This window comes from Theropithecus gelada, chromosome 11, assembly GCF_003255815.1.
Source record: "Theropithecus gelada isolate Dixy chromosome 11, Tgel_1.0, whole genome shotgun sequence".
Lineage (NCBI taxonomy): Eukaryota > Metazoa > Chordata > Mammalia > Primates > Cercopithecidae > Theropithecus > Theropithecus gelada.
Genome location: NC_037679.1, coordinates 10,175,054 through 10,197,822, shown reverse-complemented (window position 1 = coordinate 10,197,822; position 22,769 = coordinate 10,175,054). Strand labels below are relative to the sequence as shown.

General features: G+C 41.7%; 1 protein-coding gene across 2 annotated transcripts in view; it reads left to right on the top strand.

The window, feature by feature from the left end:
• Positions 1 to 21,149, top strand: part of SLC11A2 (solute carrier family 11 member 2) — a 47,223-nt gene extending 26,074 nt beyond the window's left edge. The window contains exons 6-18 of one of the 2 annotated variants that reach the window (XM_025401249.1): positions 785 to 891; positions 2,107 to 2,177; positions 2,281 to 2,348; positions 4,514 to 4,669; positions 5,692 to 5,850; positions 6,859 to 6,945; positions 8,308 to 8,427; positions 8,884 to 9,033; positions 9,555 to 9,628; positions 10,300 to 10,453; positions 12,823 to 12,876; positions 19,134 to 19,298; positions 20,876 to 21,149. In XM_025401249.1, coding sequence (XP_025257034.1) covers positions 785 to 891; positions 2,107 to 2,177; positions 2,281 to 2,348; positions 4,514 to 4,669; positions 5,692 to 5,850; positions 6,859 to 6,945; positions 8,308 to 8,427; positions 8,884 to 9,033; positions 9,555 to 9,628; positions 10,300 to 10,453; positions 12,823 to 12,876; positions 19,134 to 19,211 — 1,278 coding nt within the window. In that variant the 3' untranslated portion in view covers positions 19,212 to 19,298; positions 20,876 to 21,149. Of the gene's footprint in view, positions 1 to 784; positions 892 to 2,106; positions 2,178 to 2,280; positions 2,349 to 4,513; positions 4,670 to 5,691; positions 5,851 to 6,858; positions 6,946 to 8,307; positions 8,428 to 8,883; positions 9,034 to 9,554; positions 9,629 to 10,299; positions 10,454 to 12,822; positions 12,877 to 19,133; positions 19,928 to 20,875 lie in introns of those variants that run through there. The other variant, XM_025401250.1, reaches the window with a different exon arrangement.
• Positions 21,150 to 22,769: the final 1,620 nt, after the last annotated feature.

Sequence of the window (22,769 nt, the reverse complement as noted above, 5' to 3'; positions counted from 1 at the left end):
AAGTGCTGGGATTACAGGCATGAGCCACTGTGCCTGGTCGACCCCAACCTTTTTTTTTTGAGATGGAGTCTCGCTTTGTTGTCCAGGCTGGAGTGCAGTGGCACCATCTCGGCTCACCGCAACCTTTGCCACCCAGATTCAAGCGATTCTCTTGCCTCAGACCCCTGAGTAGCTGGGATTACAGGCATGCACCACCATGCGCAGCTAATTTTTGTATTTTTAGTACAGACGGGGTTTCACCATGTTGGCCAGGCTAGTCTTGAACCCTGACCTCAGGTGATCCACCTGCCTCAGTCTCCCAAAATGCTGGGATTACAGGTGTGAGCCACTGTGCCCGCCTACCCCAACCTTTTCATGTTTGTTTTGTCTTCCCAGCTATGGTCAGGATAGATGTGCTCTTCTGCAATCATTTAATATTCTTTCTTGACCCATATTTTGACCGTATTAGCATCCTTATTCTCCTCTAAAAATTTTAGGATTCTTTTTAGGAAATTAAATGGAAATTACATTCTTCTCAAGTAGAAAGGAAAAAGAAAAAAGTAAGATTACTGCCTTGACCTTTGTTCACAGGCTCTGCCGCATGGTAGCACAGTTTTCCTTCTCCAGCTGAGAACCACAGTGCAGTGATCGGCCAAGTGGAGGCATGTTCTGGTATTTCTTCTCTAGTCTGGAGGCTTATAAAGGACTGTTTATGGTTTGGTGCCAAAATGTGAATTCCAAATTGTGGAGGAATTTTTTAGAAGTGATTAATCAGAACCGTGTCTTTCTACTGTTTGGTGTTTAGGTCCCACGGATCATCCTGTGGCTGATGGTGGAGCTGGCTATCATCGGCTCAGATATGCAAGAAGTCATTGGCTCAGCCATTGCCATCAATCTTCTGTCTGTAGGAAGGTGAGGGGGTTTTTCTCTAGAAAGTAATCAATGTTTTGCTGGATTTCAAAGCAGAGATAAAAACAAAAACCCAATTCATTTTTAAGTTTGAAGATTCAACTCAATTGTTGTTTCTTCTGTGGAATCTTTCTGGAAACAATTTCTTCTCCCCTGGTAGATGTAGACTCTACATCTTCCATTTCCCATGGTGAGTTATGCTTACCTTTATTAGAATGTGTGGCATTTTGTATCACAATTATTGATTTGTATGTTGTTTTATCCCACTAGATACTATCTTTTTTTTTCTTTTTTCTTTTTTTTTTTTTTTTGAGACAGAGTCTTTCTCTGTCACCCAGGCTGGAGTGCAGTGGTATGATCTTGGCTCACTGCAACCTCCGCCTCCCAGGTTCAAGGAATTCTCGTGCCTTAGCTTCTTGAGTAGCTGGGATTACGGGCGCCTGCCACCATGCCCAGCTAATTTTTGTATTTTTAGTAGAGACAGGGTTTCATCATGTTGGCCAGGCTGGTCTCTAACTTCTGACCTCAGGTTTAGGAATGCCCACCTCAGCCTCCCAAAGTGCTGGTATTATAGGTGTGAGCCACTATACCCAGCCCCCACTGAATACTATCTATCTAATCCTATAAAATTCTATCCATCTAACTCCATGAGGGTAAGACCCACACTTTTCAGCTTTGTATCCTAAGAGTGACATAGTAGGCTCTCAATTAAAGTTTAAATGAATGTAATTAAGTTGATGCTGTTACCTTACTTTACCCAAGGCCTGGTTTTCTGCCATTGTCCCTCCTCCCTCAAGTCCTAGCTTCTCCAAGTGGTCTTTATCTGGAGAGCTGTTGGGAAGAGACTGTTTTTCTTTTTTTTTTTTTTTTGAGACGGAGTCTCGCTCTGTCGCCCAGGCTGGAGTGCAGTGGCCAGATCTCAGCTCACTGCAAGCTCCTCCTCTCGGGTTCACGCCATTCTCCTGCCTCAGCCTCCCAAGTAGCTGGGACTACAGGCACCCGCCACTTCGCCCGGCTAGTTTTTTGTATTTTTTAGTAGAGACGGGGTTTCACCGTGTTAGCCAGGATGGTCTCGATCTCCTGACCTCATGATCCGCCCATCTCGGCCTCCCAAAGTGCTGGGATTACAGGCTTGAGCCACCGCGCCCGGCCGAGACTGTTTTTCAATGTTTCCTTTTTTTCTGTCTCTCTGACTTCCATATCTCATCTCTGACCTAGGATTCCTCTGTGGGGTGGCGTTCTCATCACCATTGCAGATACTTTTGTATTTCTCTTCTTGGACAAATATGGTAAGGAGAGTGGAAATGGGAGGGTCAAAGGAGCTTCTCTCTGTCATGTGGCTGATGGGGAAGTCTGCCTTCTCTGAGCTCACTGCTGCCTTTTTTCCTTTAGGCTTACGGAAGCTCGAAGCATTTTTTGGCTTTCTCATCACTATTATGGCCCTCACATTTGGATATGAGGCAAGTGGTACAGGGTATTCATTAGCTTCTTAAAATAAGTTTTTGTGGGTTTTTTTAAAGCCTTTTATTATAAAAGACAGTAATAATGCTAGTATGGTTCAGTTATAGTGGGTGTATCAACAAAAGCCAATTTATCCCTGGGCCAGTTTTGAAGGAATATGATCCATAGCAAACATTAGTATGCAGAAAGGCCTGCAGGGACTTCCAGGTTTAAAATGACTAGATATTTTAGGGCTTTCCAGACAAGATTCCTTGGTCCCAAGTTGACCATCTGACAACAGAACAGCCATGGATAGGGTTAATTAAGGAGAGGTTTGCAGGGTTATTCTTGGCTGTTAACTTAGAGGAGTTCTGCTTTTGCTCATCCTGGTTTATGTTAATTGCAGCTTGAACTTTCCCAATATTAAAACAGTTAATGAATTATGTGAGATATCCTGGATATTTCCTGGTTTATGCCTCAACCCAGAAACCCCTTACAGTCACTAACATTATTTGTAGTACTAGCACCTTTCTTTGTACAGTTCTTATAAACTGATTTCTGCTTACTGGTCTGGCTCTGGTTGAACTTTAAAAAATATATGTAATCTATGGGTCGATTATGCCTCTTGGCCTAAGGCTTCCAAGAGAAATCCTGAACTGGGGAAAAATTTATATGAGAGTGTTTAAGGATGAGCTCTTACTACATACGTACTAGTGGCAAACATCAAGTGATTTTTAAATGAACGTGGGTGAACAGAAATATGCTAAGTATGGATAATAAAAATTGATTCTATATTCTTTTTTAATTTTTAGATTTTTATTTATTATTTTTGAGACAGAGCGTTGCTCTGTCATGCAGGCTAGAGTGCAGTGATATGATCTTGGCTTACTGTAACCTCTGCCTCCCAGGTTCAAGTGGTTCTTGTGCCTCAGCCTCCCAAGTAGCTGAGATTATAGGTGTGTACCACCATGCCTGTCTTAACTTTTTGTATTTTTAGTAGAGATGGGGTTTCGCTATGTTGGCCAGGCTGGTCTTGAACTGCTGACCTCAAGTGATCTGCCCATCTTGGCCTCCCAGAGTGCTAGGATTTCAGGTGTGAGCCACCGTGCACAAGTCCCTTAGCAGCTTTTTCTTTCTTCTTTTCTTTTCTTTTTTTTTTTTTTGAGATGGAGTCTCCCTCTTTTGCCCCGGCAGGAGTGCAGTGGCATGATCTCGGCTCACTGCAACTTTGGCCCCCAGGTTCAAGCGATTCTCCTGCCTCAGCCTCCCACATAGCTGGGATTACGGGTGCCTGCCCCCATGCCTGGTTAATTTTTGTATTTTTCATAGAGACGGGGTTTCACCAAGTTTGCCAGGCTGGTCTTGAACTCCTGACCTCAGATGATCCACCTGCCTCAGCCTCCCAAAGTGCTAGGATTACAGGTGTAAGCCAAGGTGCCTGGCTTTTTTTTTTTTGAGACAGAGTCTCACTCTATTGCCTATGCTGGAGTTCAGTGGCACAATCTCAGCTCACTACAACCTCCTCCTCCTGGGCTCAAGTGATCCTTCCACCTCAGCCTCCCTAGTAGCTGGGACTATAGGTATACACCACCACAGCGAGGTAATTTTTGTAGAGATAAGGTTTCGTTGTGTTGCCAGGCTGCTGTTGAACTCCTGGGCTCAAACAATTTGCCTGCCTTGGTCTCCCAAAGTGCTGGGATTATAGGCATGAGCCACCACACCCAGCCCTTTCTTTAGAATATTAATTACGTATCATACACATATGTTTCATATATCTAAGATGTGATGTAAACTGTCTGGATACTCAGTCTTGAATTCTCTGGCCCCTGGTAGTAAGCCCCTTATGTTGCTTGGTCCTATGATGATTCTGTATTCCTCATTATCTTAGGTAGTTGCAGAAGAAAAGATTGTGGCCAGGTGTGGTGGCCTGTAATACCAGCACTTTGGGTGGCTGGGGTGGGAAGATTGCTTGAACTCGGGAGATTGAGGTTTCAGTGAGCTGTGCTCATGCCACTGCATTCCAGCCTGGGTGACGAGCAAGATCCTATCTCAAAAAATATAAAAATAAAGAAAGAAAGAAGAAGAAGAGGTTTTAAGGGGTAAGTGATGCTAACTGTTCCCTAGTACTATGTTACTCCCGTTTCACGTTCCTGTAAAGGCTGATCATTGTTATGTTGGTATATAGTATGTTACAGTGAAACCCAGCCAGAGCCAGGTACTCAAGGGCATGTTCGTACCATCCTGTTCAGGCTGTCGCACTCCACAGATTGAACAGGCTGTGGGCATCGTGGGAGCTGTCATCATGCCACACAACATGTACCTGCATTCTGCCTTAGTCAAGGTGAGCAAGGCCCTTATCTCCTTCACCTCGTAGACAGTTCATGGGATCTTTTCCTTCAATTGCAAGGGACACAAAGTTAGTTTACAATTGTTAGGACATTGAAGGAGCAAGGTATTTTCCAAGGCTGGACATTTATAAACTCCATATACTTAGATGATATTTTTTATCACCAGATTGACCAGAGATTACTAACTGCATAAAGCAGGTGGGACTAAAGTTCTTTTTTTTTTTTTTTAAATTGAGACAGACTCTTGCTCTGTCGCCTAGGCTGGAGTGCGTGATCTTTGCTCACTGCAAACCTCTGCCTCCCGGGTTCAAGACATTCTCGTGCCTCAGCCTCCCGAGTACCTGGGATTACAGGCGTGCACCACCACGCCTGGCTAATTTTTCTATTTTTAGTAGAGACATGGTTTCACCATGTTGGCCAGGCTGGTCTCGAACTCCTGAGCTCAAGTGATCCACCCGCCGTGGCCTCCCAAAGTGCTGGGATTACAGGCGTGAGCCACTGCACCCAGCTGGGACTAAAGTTTTTCATAAAATGTCAGAAGTGCATCAAGTCTCTTGTGTTTAAATTTCAAAAGCTCAAGTGGGCTTATGGAGGTCAGGAGTAAAGAAGCCCAAACAGGCTTTTACCATCAGTATTACATAATAGCTTGCTTAGACATTTCAGAAACCTTTATAAATAGGGATATGCACACCTTAGGACTGAAATCAGGTTGTTTTTATAGGTCAGTGGTCCTTCCAGCCACTGAGAGTAACTGAGAGCTCAGTAGTCATTTAGTCTCTGTTCCCTATTTGGGGAATGTACAGTTCAACGAAAGGGCATGAAGTTCTTTTTTCTCCCCCGATATGAAGTTCTTAATTGCTCAGTAACTAGGATGTAGGTGAGTGTTGGATCTCTCACATTTTGTCTGGTCAACTGTTTGTCCCCTAAATCTCTCAGCTGACTCCAAACTCCTGAAATGTTACAAGGAAACTTGTTCTAACTGGTCAAAAAGTGACTGCTGTTGTTGTCATTCTAGTCTAGACAGGTAAACCGGAACAATAAGCAGGAAGTTCGAGAAGCCAATAAGTACTTTTTCATTGAATCCTGCATTGCACTCTTTGTTTCCTTCATCATCAACGTCTTTGTTGTCTCAGTCTTTGCTGAAGCATTTTTTGGGAAAACCAATGAGCAGGTGGTGAGTAAGCCGGGGTTATGGGTGGTGGTGAATATGAGGGTAAAGTAAAGACTGCAATGGGATGGGGAAGGAAAATACCTCATTCTAGTGTTAATGTTCAGGAAAAATAATCTGTAGCTTCACCTCTGCCCCCCAAAATCACCATGCACCAGTCAGAGTCTACAGTATGGGGGTAACCAAGCCTGGACCCTCTTTCTCAGCTTTTGTTTGGGAGTAGTCAACAAACAGAAAACAGAAACTGTGATGATGACAGACTTTGTCTTGTCATTTTGAATTCTGTATCAATCTTGATTTCTGATTACCTATGTAGTGTTTTTTTTGAGACGGAGTCTTGCACTGTCATCCAAGCTGGAGTGCAGTGGCACAATCTTGGCTCACTGCAACCTCCGCCTCCTGGGTTCAAGTGATTCTCCTGCCTCAGCCTCCTGAGTAGCTGGGATTACAGGTGCCTGCCACCATACCCAGCTAATTTTTTGTAATTTTAGTAGAGATGGGGTTTCAACATGTTGGCCAGGCTGCTCTCAAACTCCTGACCTCAAGTGATCCGCCCACCTCGGCCTGTCAAAGTATAGGGATTACAGGTGTGAGCTCCTGTGCCTGGCCTGCCTATGTAGTTTTGACCACCATTTGTTTCCCATCTATGGAACCTCTGACTCCTCTGTCTGCTTTGACTGAGGATTCTATTCTGGGTGTTCTCTCATGTCTGAAGCCTTCTTCAGAGCCTCTCCTCCTGTAATCATTTAAAGTACCCCGGCGTTTGTACATTATTGTCATGCACACTGTAACTTAGTGAAGATTTTTGATGACCTGTGGGTGTAGAAGGATTATAGAGGAAGATCCTAGATGACATTGCTGCCAGTCTCTGCCCACATCACAGCATATATCCAGTGTTCAATGTTTTCCCTCCAGCCTACCTCTCATAGATGACTGTGTATGATATGTAGGAAAGCTCTTATTTGGTCCTTGCTTCTGAAACAAAAGTTGCTTTTGAACTGCTTTGGGTTCTAGGTTGAAGTCTGTACGAACACCAGCAGTCCTCATGCTGGCCTCTTTCCTAAAGATAACTCGACACTGGCTGTGGACATCTACAAAGGGGTAAGCATGTTTGGATTTGTGATCTTTGTTCCTGAATCAATATTTTTAGCATAGTATCTGGTCTTTTTTGTGACTTCACTTTAGATGTGAGCATATCTCCTCTGGAGTGTCATTTATTTCAGAACTCCAGACACCAGACAAGCATTTTGGATTAAATGGGAAGGAATAGAGGCTCAGTTGAAAAGAATGCATTATACAGGCCAGGTACGGTGGTTCACGCCTGTAATCCCAGCACTTTGGGAGGCTGAGGCAGGTGGATCACTTGAACTCAGGAGTTCAAGACCGGTCTGGCCAACATGGTGAAACCCTGTCTCTACTAAAAAAGAAATACAAAAATTAGCTGGGTGTGGTGGTGGGCACCTGTAATCTCAGCTACTCAGGAGGCTGAGGCAGGAGAATCGCTTGAACCTGGAAGGCAGAGGTTGCAGTGAGCCGAGATTGGGCCACTGCACTCCAGGCTGGGCGACAGAGTAAGACTGTCTTTAAAAAAAAAAAAGAAAAGAAAAGAAGAAAATGATGCAGTATACACCCCAGCTTTTTTTTTTTTTTTTTTTTTTTTGAGACGGAGTTTTGTTCTTGTGCTGCCACGCCCGGCTACTTTTGTATTTTTAGTAGAGATGGGGTTTCTCTCCATGTTGGTCAGGCTGGTCTCGAACTCCTGACCTCAGGTGATCCACCCCCACTCGGCCTCCCAAAGTGCTGGGATTATAGGTCTGAGCCACCATGCCTGGCCTTGTTTTTTTTTTTTTTTTTTTGTAGAGTCAGGGTTTTTGCCTTGTTGCCCAGACTTGTCTCGAACTGCTGGGCTCAAGGAATTCTCCAACCCTGGCCTCCCAAAGTGCTGGGATTACAAGTGTGAGCCACCCCACCCAGCCCCAAGAAAGTGTTCTTAGTAAAGTGTTTTTACTGGAGTCTCTCAGTTCTTTTATGCTGGTTACATTGTGATCCTCCAACAGTAGAATATATGGTGTGTAGCATTTCCCAAATTTATTTGATATTTCCCTGTACTTCTATTGCCATTTTCCAGAATAGTGTGTAAAGGAATATAATTTGGGGAATGTGGTGTAGACCTCTTCTTTTTCTTTTTTTTTTTTTTTAATATTTAAGATGGAGGTTTAGGAGCTTGGAGAAGAGGAAGGACTAGGCAGAGAAACGAAGGAACATCCAGTAAAGTTTAGATTGAAAGCTTCTAGAATGAGGTCAGGACTTGAGCCTAGCTACTGGCACAGTGCCCAGCACGGCACTTGGCGTGGGTGGTGCATAGCAAGGAAGAAGGGAGAAATGCCACAGGGAGCCGCTGTTTTGGATATTGTCTGAGCAGATTATTGACACAATCATATCCTTTTTCTTGGCCTCTCACAGGGTGTTGTGCTGGGATGTTACTTTGGGCCTGCTGCACTCTACATTTGGGCAGTGGGGATCCTGGCTGCAGGACAGAGCTCCACCATGACAGGAACCTATTCTGGCCAGTTTGTCATGGAGGTATGTGCTGGTATAGGATAGAGGGAGATAACACAACCCTTTTGTTACTTCTTTTTTTTTTTTTTTGAGATGGAGTCTCACTCTTGTCGCCCAGGCTGGAGTGTAATGGCGTGATCTCAGCTCACTGCAACCTCCATCTCCTGGATTTGAGCAATTCTCCTGCCTCAGCCTCCTGAGTAGCTAGGATTACAGGCTCTGGCCACCACACCCGGCTAATTTTTTGTATTTTTAGTAGAGATGGGGTTTCACCGTGTTGGCCAGGCAGGTCTTGAACTCCTGACCTCAGGTGAGCTACCCACCTTGGCCTCTCAAAGTGCTGGGATTACAGGCGTGAGCCACTGAGCCTGGCCCCTTTTGTCACTTCTCAATCCCATTCTTCTGAGGTCTCTCCTAAACCTCCCCAAAACTTTTGTTTCTTGTTGCAGACAGTCATCCTGCTCCTATGTTTTCTTCCAGGGATTCCTGAACCTAAAGTGGTCACGCTTTGCCCGAGTGATTCTGACTCGCTCTATTGCCATCATCCCCACTCTGCTTGTTGCTGTCTTCCAAGATGTAGAGCATCTAACAGGGATGAATGACTTCCTGAATGTTCTACAGAGCTTACAGGTGAGGAGGAAGCTGAGGAAACTCACATCCTAGTTATTAGGGTAGCATTATGTACTGCCCTTGGGTACCAAGCCTAGCTGGGTGCTGGGGGGATATTGAGAGGAAGGCAGAGGCATGGTTGTGGTCTGCAGTAAATGTATATGAAATCCTTGGCATCTAAAAGGATTGTAGAAATGGTTTGGTTTTTTAAACCTGTTGAATGCGAACTACGAGCTTTACTTACACATGGAACACAAAATTGTAGTTCATTAATGCAAAACAAACATTAAATGAACATATAGGACACTGTGCTAGGTCTTGTGGAGGTTAAAGAGACAAGTCATGTACAAAGGTTTGTGTGCTAGGTTAATGACAGCTCTACAGAATTCAGTGTAATGCCCAAGCATGTTGGGATGATAGGAATAATTATTTCTCATGGAGTAGTTGAGGCAGCATTTATGTTTCCATTTCATTAATTGTGCTGTTCTCTAGGGTGATACAAGGACCCATAGTAATCCCATCTGATCTTCTTTCTTTTCCAGCTTCCCTTTGCCCTCATACCCATCCTCACATTTACGAGCTTGCGGCCAGTAATGAGTGACTTTGCCAATGGACTGTGAGTGTACTCTTCTTCGTTCCCAAAGGGGATGCTGATGTGGGGAAAGGGTATCTTCATGCAGTAGGCCAGTCAGACGTGAGACATAGAGGGAAGTGATATGCTTTGAGAGGTGATTGCTAACTGCTTCCTCTTTGGCTTAGAGAATGGAAACTGTGAATATAGTAAAGGAAGAGAAAGCACATCTTTCATTTGGAAGGGAAAGAAAGTTCAGCTTTTACAGCATAACTCTTCAGCTTCAGCCACGGAAGTTTGAGGCACCTTAATTCTTTGTTAAATGATCTTAACAAGAAAGGCGTAAGTTAGTACCTTTTATATATATCTTCAAAGGAAATGAGGTATCTGAAGTGACTTGTTGCATTTCTGGGAACATTAATAAAATGACTCATTGCATTTCTAGGCCTTGTTGCATCTCTAGGGACTTAAATATTAGGGATTATTTGTTGGTGTCTTTTCCCCACTCTTTCTCCCTATCAGTATCTAACTTTGGGTGATTTAACTTAGACTTATGAAGAATCTTTTTTTTTTTTTTTCAAGTTAAGAACAGTTTTTCCATTCATTTTGAACTGCCTCTAATTCCCGTCCTGTTTACTCCACAGGATGCAGTTTCCTTTTCTGTCTGTGGCCAAGTTGGATTATTCCACCAGTGACTGTGCTGATTTCTTTTACAGAGGCTGGCGGATTGCAGGAGGAATCTTGGTCCTTATCATCTGTTCCATCAATATGTACTTTGTAGTGGTTTATGTCCAGGAACTAGGGCATGTGGCATTGTATGTGGTGGCTGCTGTGGTCAGCGTGGCTTATCTGGGCTTTGTGTTCTACTTGGTAAGTCCAGCCTGGAAGAGCAGGGGCATAGGTATCAGGGATGGTAGAGGTGGAGTTCACTGACATTCAGAAATGAACAGACCCAGGCTGGGCACAGTGGCTCATGCCTATAATCCCAGTACTTTGGGAGGCTGAGGCGGGAGGATTACTTGAGTCCAGGAGTTAGAGACCAATCTGGGCAACATAGCAAGACTCTATCTCCACAAAAAAAGAGAAATGAACAGACCCAAAATAGCACATAACAATCTACCTCCAGGTGATCGAGACAATTTATATGAAATTGTCAAATCCAGCTGTTTACAAAATAATATTTCTAACCATAAAATTCACTTTGGTTACGAAGATTTGTCATTTTTTCAATTTCTGTCACTTCTGTGGTTTCCATTCTTAGTAATTCCTAACAAGAGAGTACAGTATGTTTGAGGAACTAAAAGAAGGGTAGCAGTACAGAGAATGGAGGACAGTACAAAACAGAGGTGGAGAATGGGGCATGCAGTGTGATTTAGAGATTCGGGGTGGGACACATGCGGCACACAGCCCCCCTCAGCTCCATCACTTACTAGCTGTCCAAGCAAATAAGTAAATAGTAATAATCTTTCCTTGACTCTCATTCTAGAGTCATTTTTTAAAAATCGTGGTTATAAAACTATAGTTACATGAAAAAGTATGTAAAATTTATATTCCAATTATAAAAAAATTTTTAAAAAGTCTAGAATTATATAAAAATGGCAATATAATTTGTTGTAGGAAGGTAGGATTATAGATATATTCTCTATTTTCCAAATCGTCTTTAACATTGCTTATATTAATGAAAAACAGCCAAAATAACAACAGATCCATTTCCCTGTTCTGTATAGGTTTCTTTGAGAAAACACAGGAGTTGGAGATAAGGAATAGCAGAATTTATATCATTTTTGCTGCAGAGAATGGCTAAAGATGGAGGCTGGAAACCTGCTGTTAACCTCTAGAACACTTCCCCACACCAGTGTGCCACACGTTAGATACTTTATTGAGAAAATTACTTCAGTAAATGTTGAAAAATTATTTCCTAGATTGATATATCTCTTCTTTTTTTCTTCCTGATAAACTTTGAGCACACAAAGACTGTACTGATCCTGTGATCTAGGAACTTAACTTCAAGGAAAACCAAGTAACTGAGTATATCCTTGACAGGAATTGTTTTTAAAAATTCACTATAGAAGTTAGGGGTATCCTTTCGTAATACAAATTGGATATGAAGGTGCCAGTTTGTTCTCAGTCAGCCTAAGGCTAATGAGCTTGTTGAAGACCCATTATTATTATTATTTTTGAGATAGAGTTTTTCTCTGTTGCCGAAGCTGGGGTATAGTGGCATGATCTTAGCTCACTGCAACCTCTGCCTCCTGGGTTCAAGCAATTCTCCTGCCTCAGCCTCCTGAGTAGTTGGGACTACTGCCACGTGCTACCACGCCTGGCTAATCTTTGTATTTTTAGTAGAGAGGAGTTTCACCATGTTAGCCAGACTGGTCTCAAACTCTTGACCTCAGGTGATCCACCCACCTCAGCCTCCCAAAGTGTTGGGATTACAGGTGTGAGCCACTGCCTCTGGCCTGAAGGCCTATTTTTAGAGGAGAGGGCTGATTCTAGAGTGGGTTACTGCTGTTTAGCTTCAAAACAGGAACTTCATAGAGCAGCTTAGGAGACTACACCAATTGTATTAGTCTGTTAGTCATTCTCCTCATCATGGGGAGGACTGAGGAAAAGTGGACTTCCGAGAACTTATAGTTGGATAAAAGAAACAAACAACAGGCTGGACGAGGTGGCTCATGTGTGTAATTTCAGTGCTTTGAGAGGCTGAGCCAGGAGGATTACTTGAGGTTAGGAGTTTTAGACCAGTTTGAGAAATAGCAAGACACCTTGTCGCTACAAAAAAAATTAAATTAGCTGGGCATGGTGATGTGCGTCTGTAATCCTGGCAACTCAGGAGACTGAAAAGGGAGGATTGCTTGAGCCCAGGAATTCGAGGCTTCAGTGAGGTATGATTGCACCACTGTACTCCAGCCTGAGCAATAGAGGGAGACCTTGTCTCTAAAACACAAAATAATGATAAAGATTAAAAAAAAAAAAAAAAGGAAAACCACAGACACAAAGCAGTAAGAACAGAGAAATTCAATATTAAAAATAATATGGACAAACTTTGTTGAGGAAGGCAGATGATTTTTTGAAAGGGGGGCGGGGTTGAGAGAATGACTTGCGCTACCCTTGGTGGTAGAAGATGGGCACAGCTGGATGTTCAAGGAAGGGAGCAGATTTGCATTTGAGAAGTGCTGTGTGAGCAGTCATGGCTTTTCAAAGAGCCTGGTGAGTGATGACCATGTTTTGTCTTTCAGGGTTGGCAATGTTTGATTGCACTGGGCATGTCCTTCCTGGACTGTGGGCATACGGTAAGCATCTCTAAAGCCCTGCTGACAGAAGAAGCCACCCGTGGCTACACTAAATAACACTGGATTAGTCTGTCTTCTGCAGGTAGCCATCAGAGCCAGTGTGTTTCTATGGTTTACTGTGTGAACATAGCCAAAAGTATGTGCCGTTGCACAGACTGCATTTATGACTCAACCGTTGGTTGGAAAAGACTTTGTTTCATGTATGTTTGAAAGATGGAATTATTTTTTTCTTCCTGACCTCGTAACCTTGGAACTGGACTAGGGTGGGATCTTTGAAAAGCTGACATTTGCTGCTATCATTCCAACACTAAGTGCTTAAGTAGTTGCCCAAGGGCTAGCTCAATTTATCCTTGGGAGAGACAAGGATATGCATGGTTCTTAACCAGGCCATATGTTAAAAAAAAAAAATTGGAAAATGTAATACATTTTTTATTATTCAAACTACAGAATGAGTATGCAAGTTTTATTTATCAAAATGTAATGGATTTTTAAAGGCTGAGAAATTTTCCTTATACATACCTTTTCAATTATTTTAATTATGCAAAATTCTCAACTAGAATAGCTTCATCCATATGAAATATAAAATTAAGAGACACCCTGCTCTATCAGGCTTAGGGTTCTTTGAACTTATTTCCACTTTAATTTCTCAATGGAAGTTAAGAGGGGTGAGAAAACAAAGAAGGGGAAAAACTGACAACTAGCAAAACCTAGCACCACATCGCTAGGTGGTGCTTACTAACTACCTTCTCAGGATTTTCCTCAGATTGAAAAGTTTATGAGGATTTCTTGGGAGTCTTAATAACCTGCCTGTTAGTGTAGAGCTTTCCTGATGATATTTACTCTTGAGCACATGTAGTTGTAAAACCTTCACTTTCCTTCTCCAGGAGGGTGGTCATAGAAAAAGATGGTAGTATTTATGAACTGATGTTCTCATGAAATGTTGAGGGTGGGGAGAAAAGACTTTAAGGGGGAAGGAGAGCCGTCTATTTTGTTCCTAAAGGCCACCTCTCACCAGAATCGTCATGTTTTTCTGATGCACCACTCTGCTTCACGCCCAAGATGACTTGCAAGGCAATCTCAGGAGCTGTGGACTTAACGGTTGCAAAGCACACTGTCTTTCTCAGCATTCTCCGCAAGTCAGTAGGTGTCAGTATGGTTGCAAAGTTCACTGTCTCAGCAAGGTTGAACTGGGCTGCCTCTCTACAGCTGTTTCCTCAGAGGGAAAAATCTTGAGACCAGATGGTGGAGCTCTGGAGTCAGAGGAAATGGGTGTCTTCAGCATGAAGCTGCTGCTTTTACTTCAGCCACTTCTGATATTTTTTCATACCGAGCCTGAGATTGTGTGATTATCTCAAATCAAATCACTTTGATGGAGATAAATAATCAAAACTGTTTTACAGCCATTGACTTGGTGAGAACAGTAATGGGAAATGGTGTTGAAGGACTTCTCGTTTTTGGAGCTTTCCTTCCAGAGTCCTGGTTGATTGGCGTTCTCTGTTCATCTGAGCCCCCAAAAGCGTTATTACTGATATTTGCACACAGTCAAAAAAGCACAGACTGGATGGATAGTCATAAGGCATTTAAGGGTACACTGCTGTGTTTCACTGACCATACATTTTTCTTAGCCCCTCAAGTAATATAGCACAGAGTCATGAATGACAATTTCCCTAACCATTCCTCTTCATATCTGCCTCTTCCCCTTACCATTGTAATTCCCCAAACTGGTCATAAAGGTGCTCTGTGAAGATATTGGGGACTGACATCTTAAGCTCTCACCTGGCTGCAGTAGGAAAGGCCAAACTGACAAAAAAAAAAAATAAATTATTTATAAAGATGATATGGTAAAATGTACCTTTGCCCTGGGTCTGGGTGGGTCCAGTCAGTCTCAGATTTATAAGCATTTAGGAGCCTAGGTAAAAGCTGCTAGTATTCTTTTAAAAGTTATATATATGACTTGCAATGATAGAAAACTCCTTCCAATTAAATGGCATTTTATAATATTATGTGTGTACTTCACAGTGTTAAAAATACCCTCATACCTTATTGCATTTGATCCTCATAGAGAGAAAGTGCATTTTAACCAGTACTCTGGGTGCAATAAACAATACGTAAGAAATTTAAGCATATCCAGTGAGCATATCCAATTCCAGCATATCCAGTGAGTTTTGGCAGTGTGTTTATGTGGAATGTTTAAGGATACACAATTGTACTTTATATAAATTGATTCTTGTTCTCCTTAAATGTGACATGAAATAACTGTGCTGCTACATTATACTGGAAATTAACAAGGGAAAAGGGAAGAGCTCTTGGCTCCCTTGAGGTTCTGCTAGTGGTGTTAGGAGTGGTTACAACTGAGCTTTTAGTAACCATTTAACCATATGTAAACTTGGTTTCTAATTAAAAAAAAATTTCTTTTTCCAATTTGGTTTCCTGGGTATTTTTTTAACCCTGAAATAACTTATTAATAGGGTTTCAACAACTTTGATACAAAAATACTGAACCAGCAACTACCACCTGGAATGGCACACTAAGTTCACACTGTTAGGATTTTCTCCTTAGAAAGGATAGAGAAATAAATGGATTTAGTCCTCAGAAGGCTTGGATTAATTGCAGATACCAGGACATTAATTTCCCTTTACCCACTTAGTCAAATAGTTTTACATAGCTAAAGGTCACATCATTACCATGTTTAAACTTGGGAAAAAAAATTTTATTCTGCTTTTCTCTAAGCTGAATATTTTCTACCTATAGTTTATTTCACTGTTTCACTTTTACATTCTATATGTGCTGCCAATGAAAATTACTATTTGAAGAGAAACCAAACTCGTTTAGCTTAAAGATCAAGGAATATTTTGGCAGACCTGATATAAATGGAAATATTGGCATCATTTATTAAAAACAAAGGCAGAGCTCAGGCACAGTGAACTTTACTAGACACATGACAGGAAAACTTGAGTCAGCAGTTGATTTGTCCCAGGCGTGTCACCAGGACTTCATTTTCCCTTTCTCTGGTGTAAACCTTCCCTGTAAGTAACACAGTGGAATTTATCTAGGAAGAATTTTGTTCTCCATGTTGTCCTTCCTCATTTAGTGCTCTCTCCTTACTTTGGATTTAATTTCAGAACTAAAATAGGATGCAAAACAATGTGAGGGTCCTGTTTGGAAACATTTCCTTTAGCTTTGCCCTCTGGAATACCTTCTGCTCCTTCATTGGTAGGACCAGTGATTCTAAATGTGTCAGCGTCTCTCAGCCCCTTAGCTTATGAATGTATAATGGCTCACTCAGGCCTGAACACTTGTATTATCTCATTTAATCCTTGTAACAACAAGAGGATCAGCCTCTATGTAGATGAGTCAACTGGAATGCCAAAAGTAACTTGCCCATATTTACATTACTAATGAAATGCACAGTTGGCATTTGAACTCACATAGCTTAACTCCAGAATCCATGTTTTCATTCCCAAACTATCCTGTATGATATGTAGTATACCCTTCATGTTGGGTTGTCGCCAAGCTTTATTGTTTATCAGCACAAGGAACATAACACACTGAAGCATTTGTTTCATACTCTGATTAGTGCTAGAATATGCATTAGCCAGAAGTTGCCAACTGGTAGATTTTGGTCCCTGTGCAGAATTTTAAAAGTAAGCTCGAATGCTTTTGGCAAGTGTAGAGAATGGACAGGGTCCTCTATGGTCCTATCCCAGCAATAGCCAAGAGTTACTAGTTGAAAAGTTCACTCATTTGCATTAGCTGTCTGCCCCTGGAAGTATTTTAACCCATTCCCAGGCCATTTATTCTCATTTCTCAGTGTCTCAGAACAATATAACAAACATCTCCAATGAAGGTAGTCTATCAACTAAGTCATCTAAGTGACACTCTGTGGGCATCACAGTTCTAATACTGCAACCCTTGCTTACTACATATTGAAGAAGCCTACCACCGTTGCTCACTTGGGAAAGGCTTCAATGAATTGTCAGTATATTTAATTGCTATTATTTACTTAAGCCTGAATTAAGCAAGCTGATGTCTGAAGAGCTGTTTCCATGTCGTAAAGCCAGTGTAATATAGTGTTTTCCTAGCCCACTAGTTGGAAATAGTTTTATCTTGGGCATCATTTGGTCTACTCTGTCTTCACACAGTCATCACAACAAGCCTGTGAGGTTATACACGGCAGTTTGTAATGTGTTAAATATATGTGCTGAAGACTAACACGAGATAGTATACTGGTATACTTGGCATTTTTTTTTTTTCTGAGATGGAGTCTAGCTTTGACACCCAGGCTGGAGTGCAGTGGTGCGATCTTGGCTCACTGCCACCTCTGCCTCCCAGGTTCAAGCAGTTCTCCTGCCTCACCCGCCTGAGTACTCTCACCACCATGCCTGGCTATTTTTTTTTTTTTTTAAGACAGAGTCTCACTCTGTTGCCCAGGCTGGAGTGCAGTGGTGCGATCTCAGCTCACTGCAACCTCCACTTCCCAGGTTCAAGCGATTCCCCTGCCTCTGCCTCCCAAGTAGCTGGGACTACAGGCGCATGCCACTAAGCCCAGCTAATCTTTGTATTTTTACAGATGGGGATTTACTATGTTGATCAGGCTGGTCTTGAACTCCTGACCTTGTGATCTACCCACCTCAGCCTCCCAAAGTGCTGGGATTACAAGTGTGAGCCACTGCTCCTGGATAATTTTTGTATTTTCAGTAGAGCCAGGGTTTTACCATGTTGATCAGGCTGCTCTCAAACTACTGACCTCAAGTGGTCTGCCTGCCTTGGCCTCCCAGAGTGCTGGGATTACAGGTGTGAGCCACTGTGCCTGGCTGTACTTGGCATTTTCAAATGTAGCATTTATTCACATTTTACAAATAAGTAGAATAAGGCTCCAAAAGTATATGTGACATGCTGAAGGCCGTAGGAAATGGTAGAGTTAAGGGCTTGAACCCAACTCCAGTGCCTTTCTATTATACTAAAATAGGGATAGTTGCTGCCAATAAATTTATAGTCTGCATTCAGCGTTAACTTAGAGGTTGTTGGTGCCAAAGGATAACAATAAAAGCTCTAAGTAATAACAGTAGGGCTAAAATGAAACTCAAACTTGTTCCAAGGTGTATTCGAGGAAGAGAAAAAGTAAAAAGAAATAACTTCATAGCCAGCCTAGGAAACATGGCAAAACCCTGTCTACAAAGAAATTAGCTGAGTATGGTGGCACACACCAGTAGTCCCAGCTACTTGGGAGGCTGAGATGGGAGGAAGGCTGAAGCCCAGGTGGTAGAGGTTGCAGTGAGCCAAGATTGTATCATTGGCACTCCAGCGTGGGTGACATAGTGAGACCTTGTCTCTGCAAAAAAAATAATAACCGCACAGGTCCCAACACAAACCATCTAGACTCGGTTCTTTAGGAGCGGAGTCTGGAATTGTGTGTTTGTTTGTTTGTTTGTTTTTGAGATGGAGTCTCGCTCTGTCACCCAGGCTGGAGTGCAGTGGCACAATCTCAACTCACTGCAACCTCTGCCTCCCGGGCTCAAGTGATTCTCCTGCCTCAGCCTTCTGAGTAGCTGGGATTACAGGCATGCGCCACCATGGCCTGCTAATTTTTGTATTTTTAGTCAAGGAGGGGTTTCGCCATGTTGGCCAGGCTGGTCTTGAACTTCTGACCTCAGGTGATCCACGCACCTCAGCCTTCCACAGTGCTGGAATTACAGGCATCAGCCACCGGGCCCAGCTGGGAATGGTGTTTTAAAAGCAGCTTCGGTGATTCTTATTCAGCCTGACAAACATATGGGACCCATAGGTCATCTTTCTCCCTCTTAGTACGTGCCATTTCATGTTTTTGTTTTTTAAATGAAAGACTTTTCTCTGCTCCAGTGCCAAAGGATAATAGGGCTAAGGATTGAAACCATTGGAAATTTGATTTCTAATTCACACAGTAGTAAAATACAAAAGCATTCTGCATGTTTGTTCTTATCCTGATTTGAAGCACCCATCCTGAGGCAGACTGTGTCACAAGAATAGTCAGAGTGCTAATTTTGCTGAGGACATTTGGTACCATCTTAGTCCTTAACTATTTCAGCTCCTACCTGTTATTTTGCATATCAGAAACCATTCATGTATGTATCTGTAAGCCATTTCTTTTCTGAAATAAAAATCAACATAGCAGTACAGAAAAAAGGCCTAAATTGATGTGCTAATTATAGGTACTTAAATGCTGAGTTCAATAAATACGTGAAGATCAGTCTAACCCTCTTCCATCTTTTTTTCCTTAGTACCATCTGGGATTGACAGCTCAGCCTGAACTCTATCTTCTGAACGCCATGGATGCTGACTCACTTGTGTCTAGATGACTGACAGCCTGAGAGACTCTATGAGAACACGTTTTTCTAAGCCCTTTTTGTGCCAGGTGTCCTGTTAACATCTCTGTTAGTTCAGAGGTGAGTTTTGTTCAGACGTTTTGAACAAAAGGCAAAGATTTCCTCATGGGAAGGGTGTTCAAAACTGACAGCTATAAATGTAGGTCAGAGACCACCCACCTCACAACAGTCTTACACTCCCAGAGTTAAACAATTGGCCTCTGAGGGCCACACACCCCTATGGGCTTGTGTCTTGGACTCTGGGATTTAAAAGATATATATGTATATATATTTATGTAAACCTGAGCATCTCAGTTTGGGTAGAGTTTTGAGGTTATATGACACTGATAGAGCTTTTGTATTTTTTTTTTTTAATATTGTTTCGATATATCAGATATTTGTTTTGTCTGGATCACAAGTGAGAAAGGAAAGAGAATAATGCTCTTCTTCACAATGAACCGGTCAAATTGACTATCTTGTAAAGTGATATTTTACTATGTCAGTTAAATTTCACTTTGATTTTAATCAACCAGATTATATCCTTTGTATCTACTGATATTAACACATCATATTAACACATCGTTTCTTAAAAAACATTTCTTCTATTTGGCAATGATAGTTAACGCTGGTTATCAGCCTGTTTTGTAATTATTGTCTTTGTTGTCACTTTTCTTGAATTGTTTTCTAGTCATTAAACAGATATGAAGGCATTTGCCAAAGAGCTTTAATACCCAGTAACAAGATCCAGAAACCACACTTTAACCAGTGATCAGTTTTCCCTGCTGCATTGTAACTCAGCTCATTCTGGCATTCAGGTTTTAGGCAGAAAAAGAAGAAACTTCTAACATTTAACTTGTAAGTCCTGACATAAGATAGTTAAGATATTTATCTTCCTTCTAATATTTGTATAGTCTGCCAGTGTATTTTCTTCCCACTATTCCCATTAACATAGCAAACACCATTTCTAGATCCAAAGTCTATTTCTAGGAGTGGCTAATATTTGTATTGTTGAATCTCCTAGGGAATGCTAAACGTTTCACTTTAAAATACCTATTTATACCAAGTGGCATGAGATTAGTACTAGAGTGAGATTTGGAAGATTAGTCCACATATCACAAACTGCTTGCCTACATGTAGAGATTTTTTTTTTTCACCCACCTTCCTAAACAGGAAGTTGTTTCCTTAATTTTTTTTGTTTTTGTTGTTGTTGTTGTTTTTTTGAGACAGAGTCTTGCCCTGTCGCCCAGGTGGGAGTGCAATGACGTGATCTCAGTTCACTGTAACCTCTACTTCCTGGCTTTAAGTGATTCTCCTCCTTCAGCCTCCTGAATAGCTGGGATTACAGGCATCACATTTTTAGTAGAGATGGGGTTTCACCATGTTGCCCAGGCTGGTCTCAAACTGCTGACCTCAAGTGATCTGCCTGCCTCAGCCTCCCAAAGTGCTGGGATTACAGGTGTGAGCCACTGCACCCAGCCTTTTTTGTTGTTAAGACAGGGTCTTGTTCTGTCGCCCAGGCTGGCGTGCAGTGGCGTCATCTCAGCTCACTGCAACTTCTGCCTCCTAGGCTTAAAGCCATCCTCACACTTCAGCATCCCAAGTAGCTGGGACTGCAGGCACACACCACCACACCCATCTAATTTTTGTATGTTTTGTAGAGATGGGATTTCACCATGTTGCCCAGGCTGGTCTTGAACTCGAGAGCTCAAGCGATCTGCTGGCCTTGGCCTCCCAAAGTGCTGAGATTATAGGTGTGAGCCACCACATCCAGCCCACTCCTCATTTATTTCTAGCTCCAAAGGTGTTGAGTCAGAAATCCTGCAGCCTTTGTGTGACTTTGAGCATCACTTTCCCCTTTCAGCATTAAATATATGACCTCTCTGCCGTATTTTAGAACTTACTACATTTCAATAAAACTTTTTAAAAAATCCAGACATTGCCTATCTTCGTTTATAATTGTTTGGCCCTTAAAGAGGCAGGGGTATTTCTAAAATGACACTTTAAAATTTCCTCATTTCTACTTCAAGGCCTCTTAAAACTTCAGATAATAAGAGCAGCCAACCCTGCAACTCAGGTTATAGTCCTTCTGATCTTAAAATTGAGACTGAATTAACATCAATTATATGCTTTTACTTGAAAAAGAGACTCTTAAAATAAGTTTTAGTGTTTTGGTTTCTTTATACAGGACAACAACTCTAGATGAACCAGTTTGTTGGATTTCCCCCACCTCTCTGGGCGGTTTTGTTTCTCAGTCATTTCATTACCAGAGAGTGTTGGGGAAAGTAAGGTAAAAAATAAAAACATCCTGTTGTGAAACTCATAGAAAGGTGAGGTGGTTGGTTAAGTACTTATGGAATTTCTATAGCTCTTTTCCAGTCCTTAACTGTACGTTACTAGGAACAGAGAATACAGGTTTACAAGTGTACCCTTCAGGTCACACAACTCCTGTAATCAGAAAATGTCATAGCAAACTGAATCATGTCAAAGCCAGTAGAGGAGGTTGATAACTAAGAGTGAATCTTGGGTAAGCTTTTTTCTAAATTAAGAATATTTACTCACTCTCCAATTTGTGGTAAATAAATCTGGATTACTATAAGTGTACTTATGCAGATATTAATATATTCAATCTTAAGAATAACCTGAGTGCATTCACTTAATTCCATACAACACTATGGAGTCAATCTGTAAAAGGATGTTCTGACAATGTATACACAGAATGTCAGAAAAAGTACAATTAAGTAATTGTTACTGAGCAGTCGCTGCTACATAACTGTGTGCCAGCCTAATATAAAAGGCAGGTAGAGTGTATCCGGGCATACGAAGTAGTTTCATTAGTAAGACAGGCAGGGGTTTTAGTAGCTGATATAAATAGCCTTCTCAATTTCAGACATTGCAACATGAGGCCACTAAAACTCTGCCCAGGAAGTCTTTTGAAAATTCAAGTATTGTTATGTTATCTGTTTATAGGGTCTTCATGCAGTGACCCTCCCACTTTACCCAAGCTGAAGTGGGTGAATTCACATCCTGCATACTTCCTAACTTTTCTCCAAATGTGATTTTACATTTTAATTTAAACACAGTTTGTAGGTTCTCATGCATAGCTACTCTTAACAAATGAATACTTTGCTTTTTTTCAAGCAACAAATATATTACTTTAGCTCTCTCAGAGTAAGATTACAAAATTGTGGAACCTATTGGGTTTTGTAAGAAAAGCTAGTTTCTAATTAAACTCTTAATCTATTTTTAGTGCTAAGTACATATTGAGAAGGTAGAATATTTCTAGTAGCCTGGTTAGAAAATACTTTTCATTGCACAACCAACATGAAAGGATGAGTTATTTCTATGCCAGCTGTCCTCAGTTTTCCTGACCTTAATGGAACATATTAGATCCAGCTGCTGGAATATTTACTTTAATGGAATAAAGCAGTTGGATTCTTTCCTTGCCTATTTTCCAAAGAGGACAGTGTTGACCAAAATATATGTACTTGTTGGTAGCACTAGAAGAGCTTCATGATAGATACAGTTAACAACTTTTAAAATAATTATCTGTGC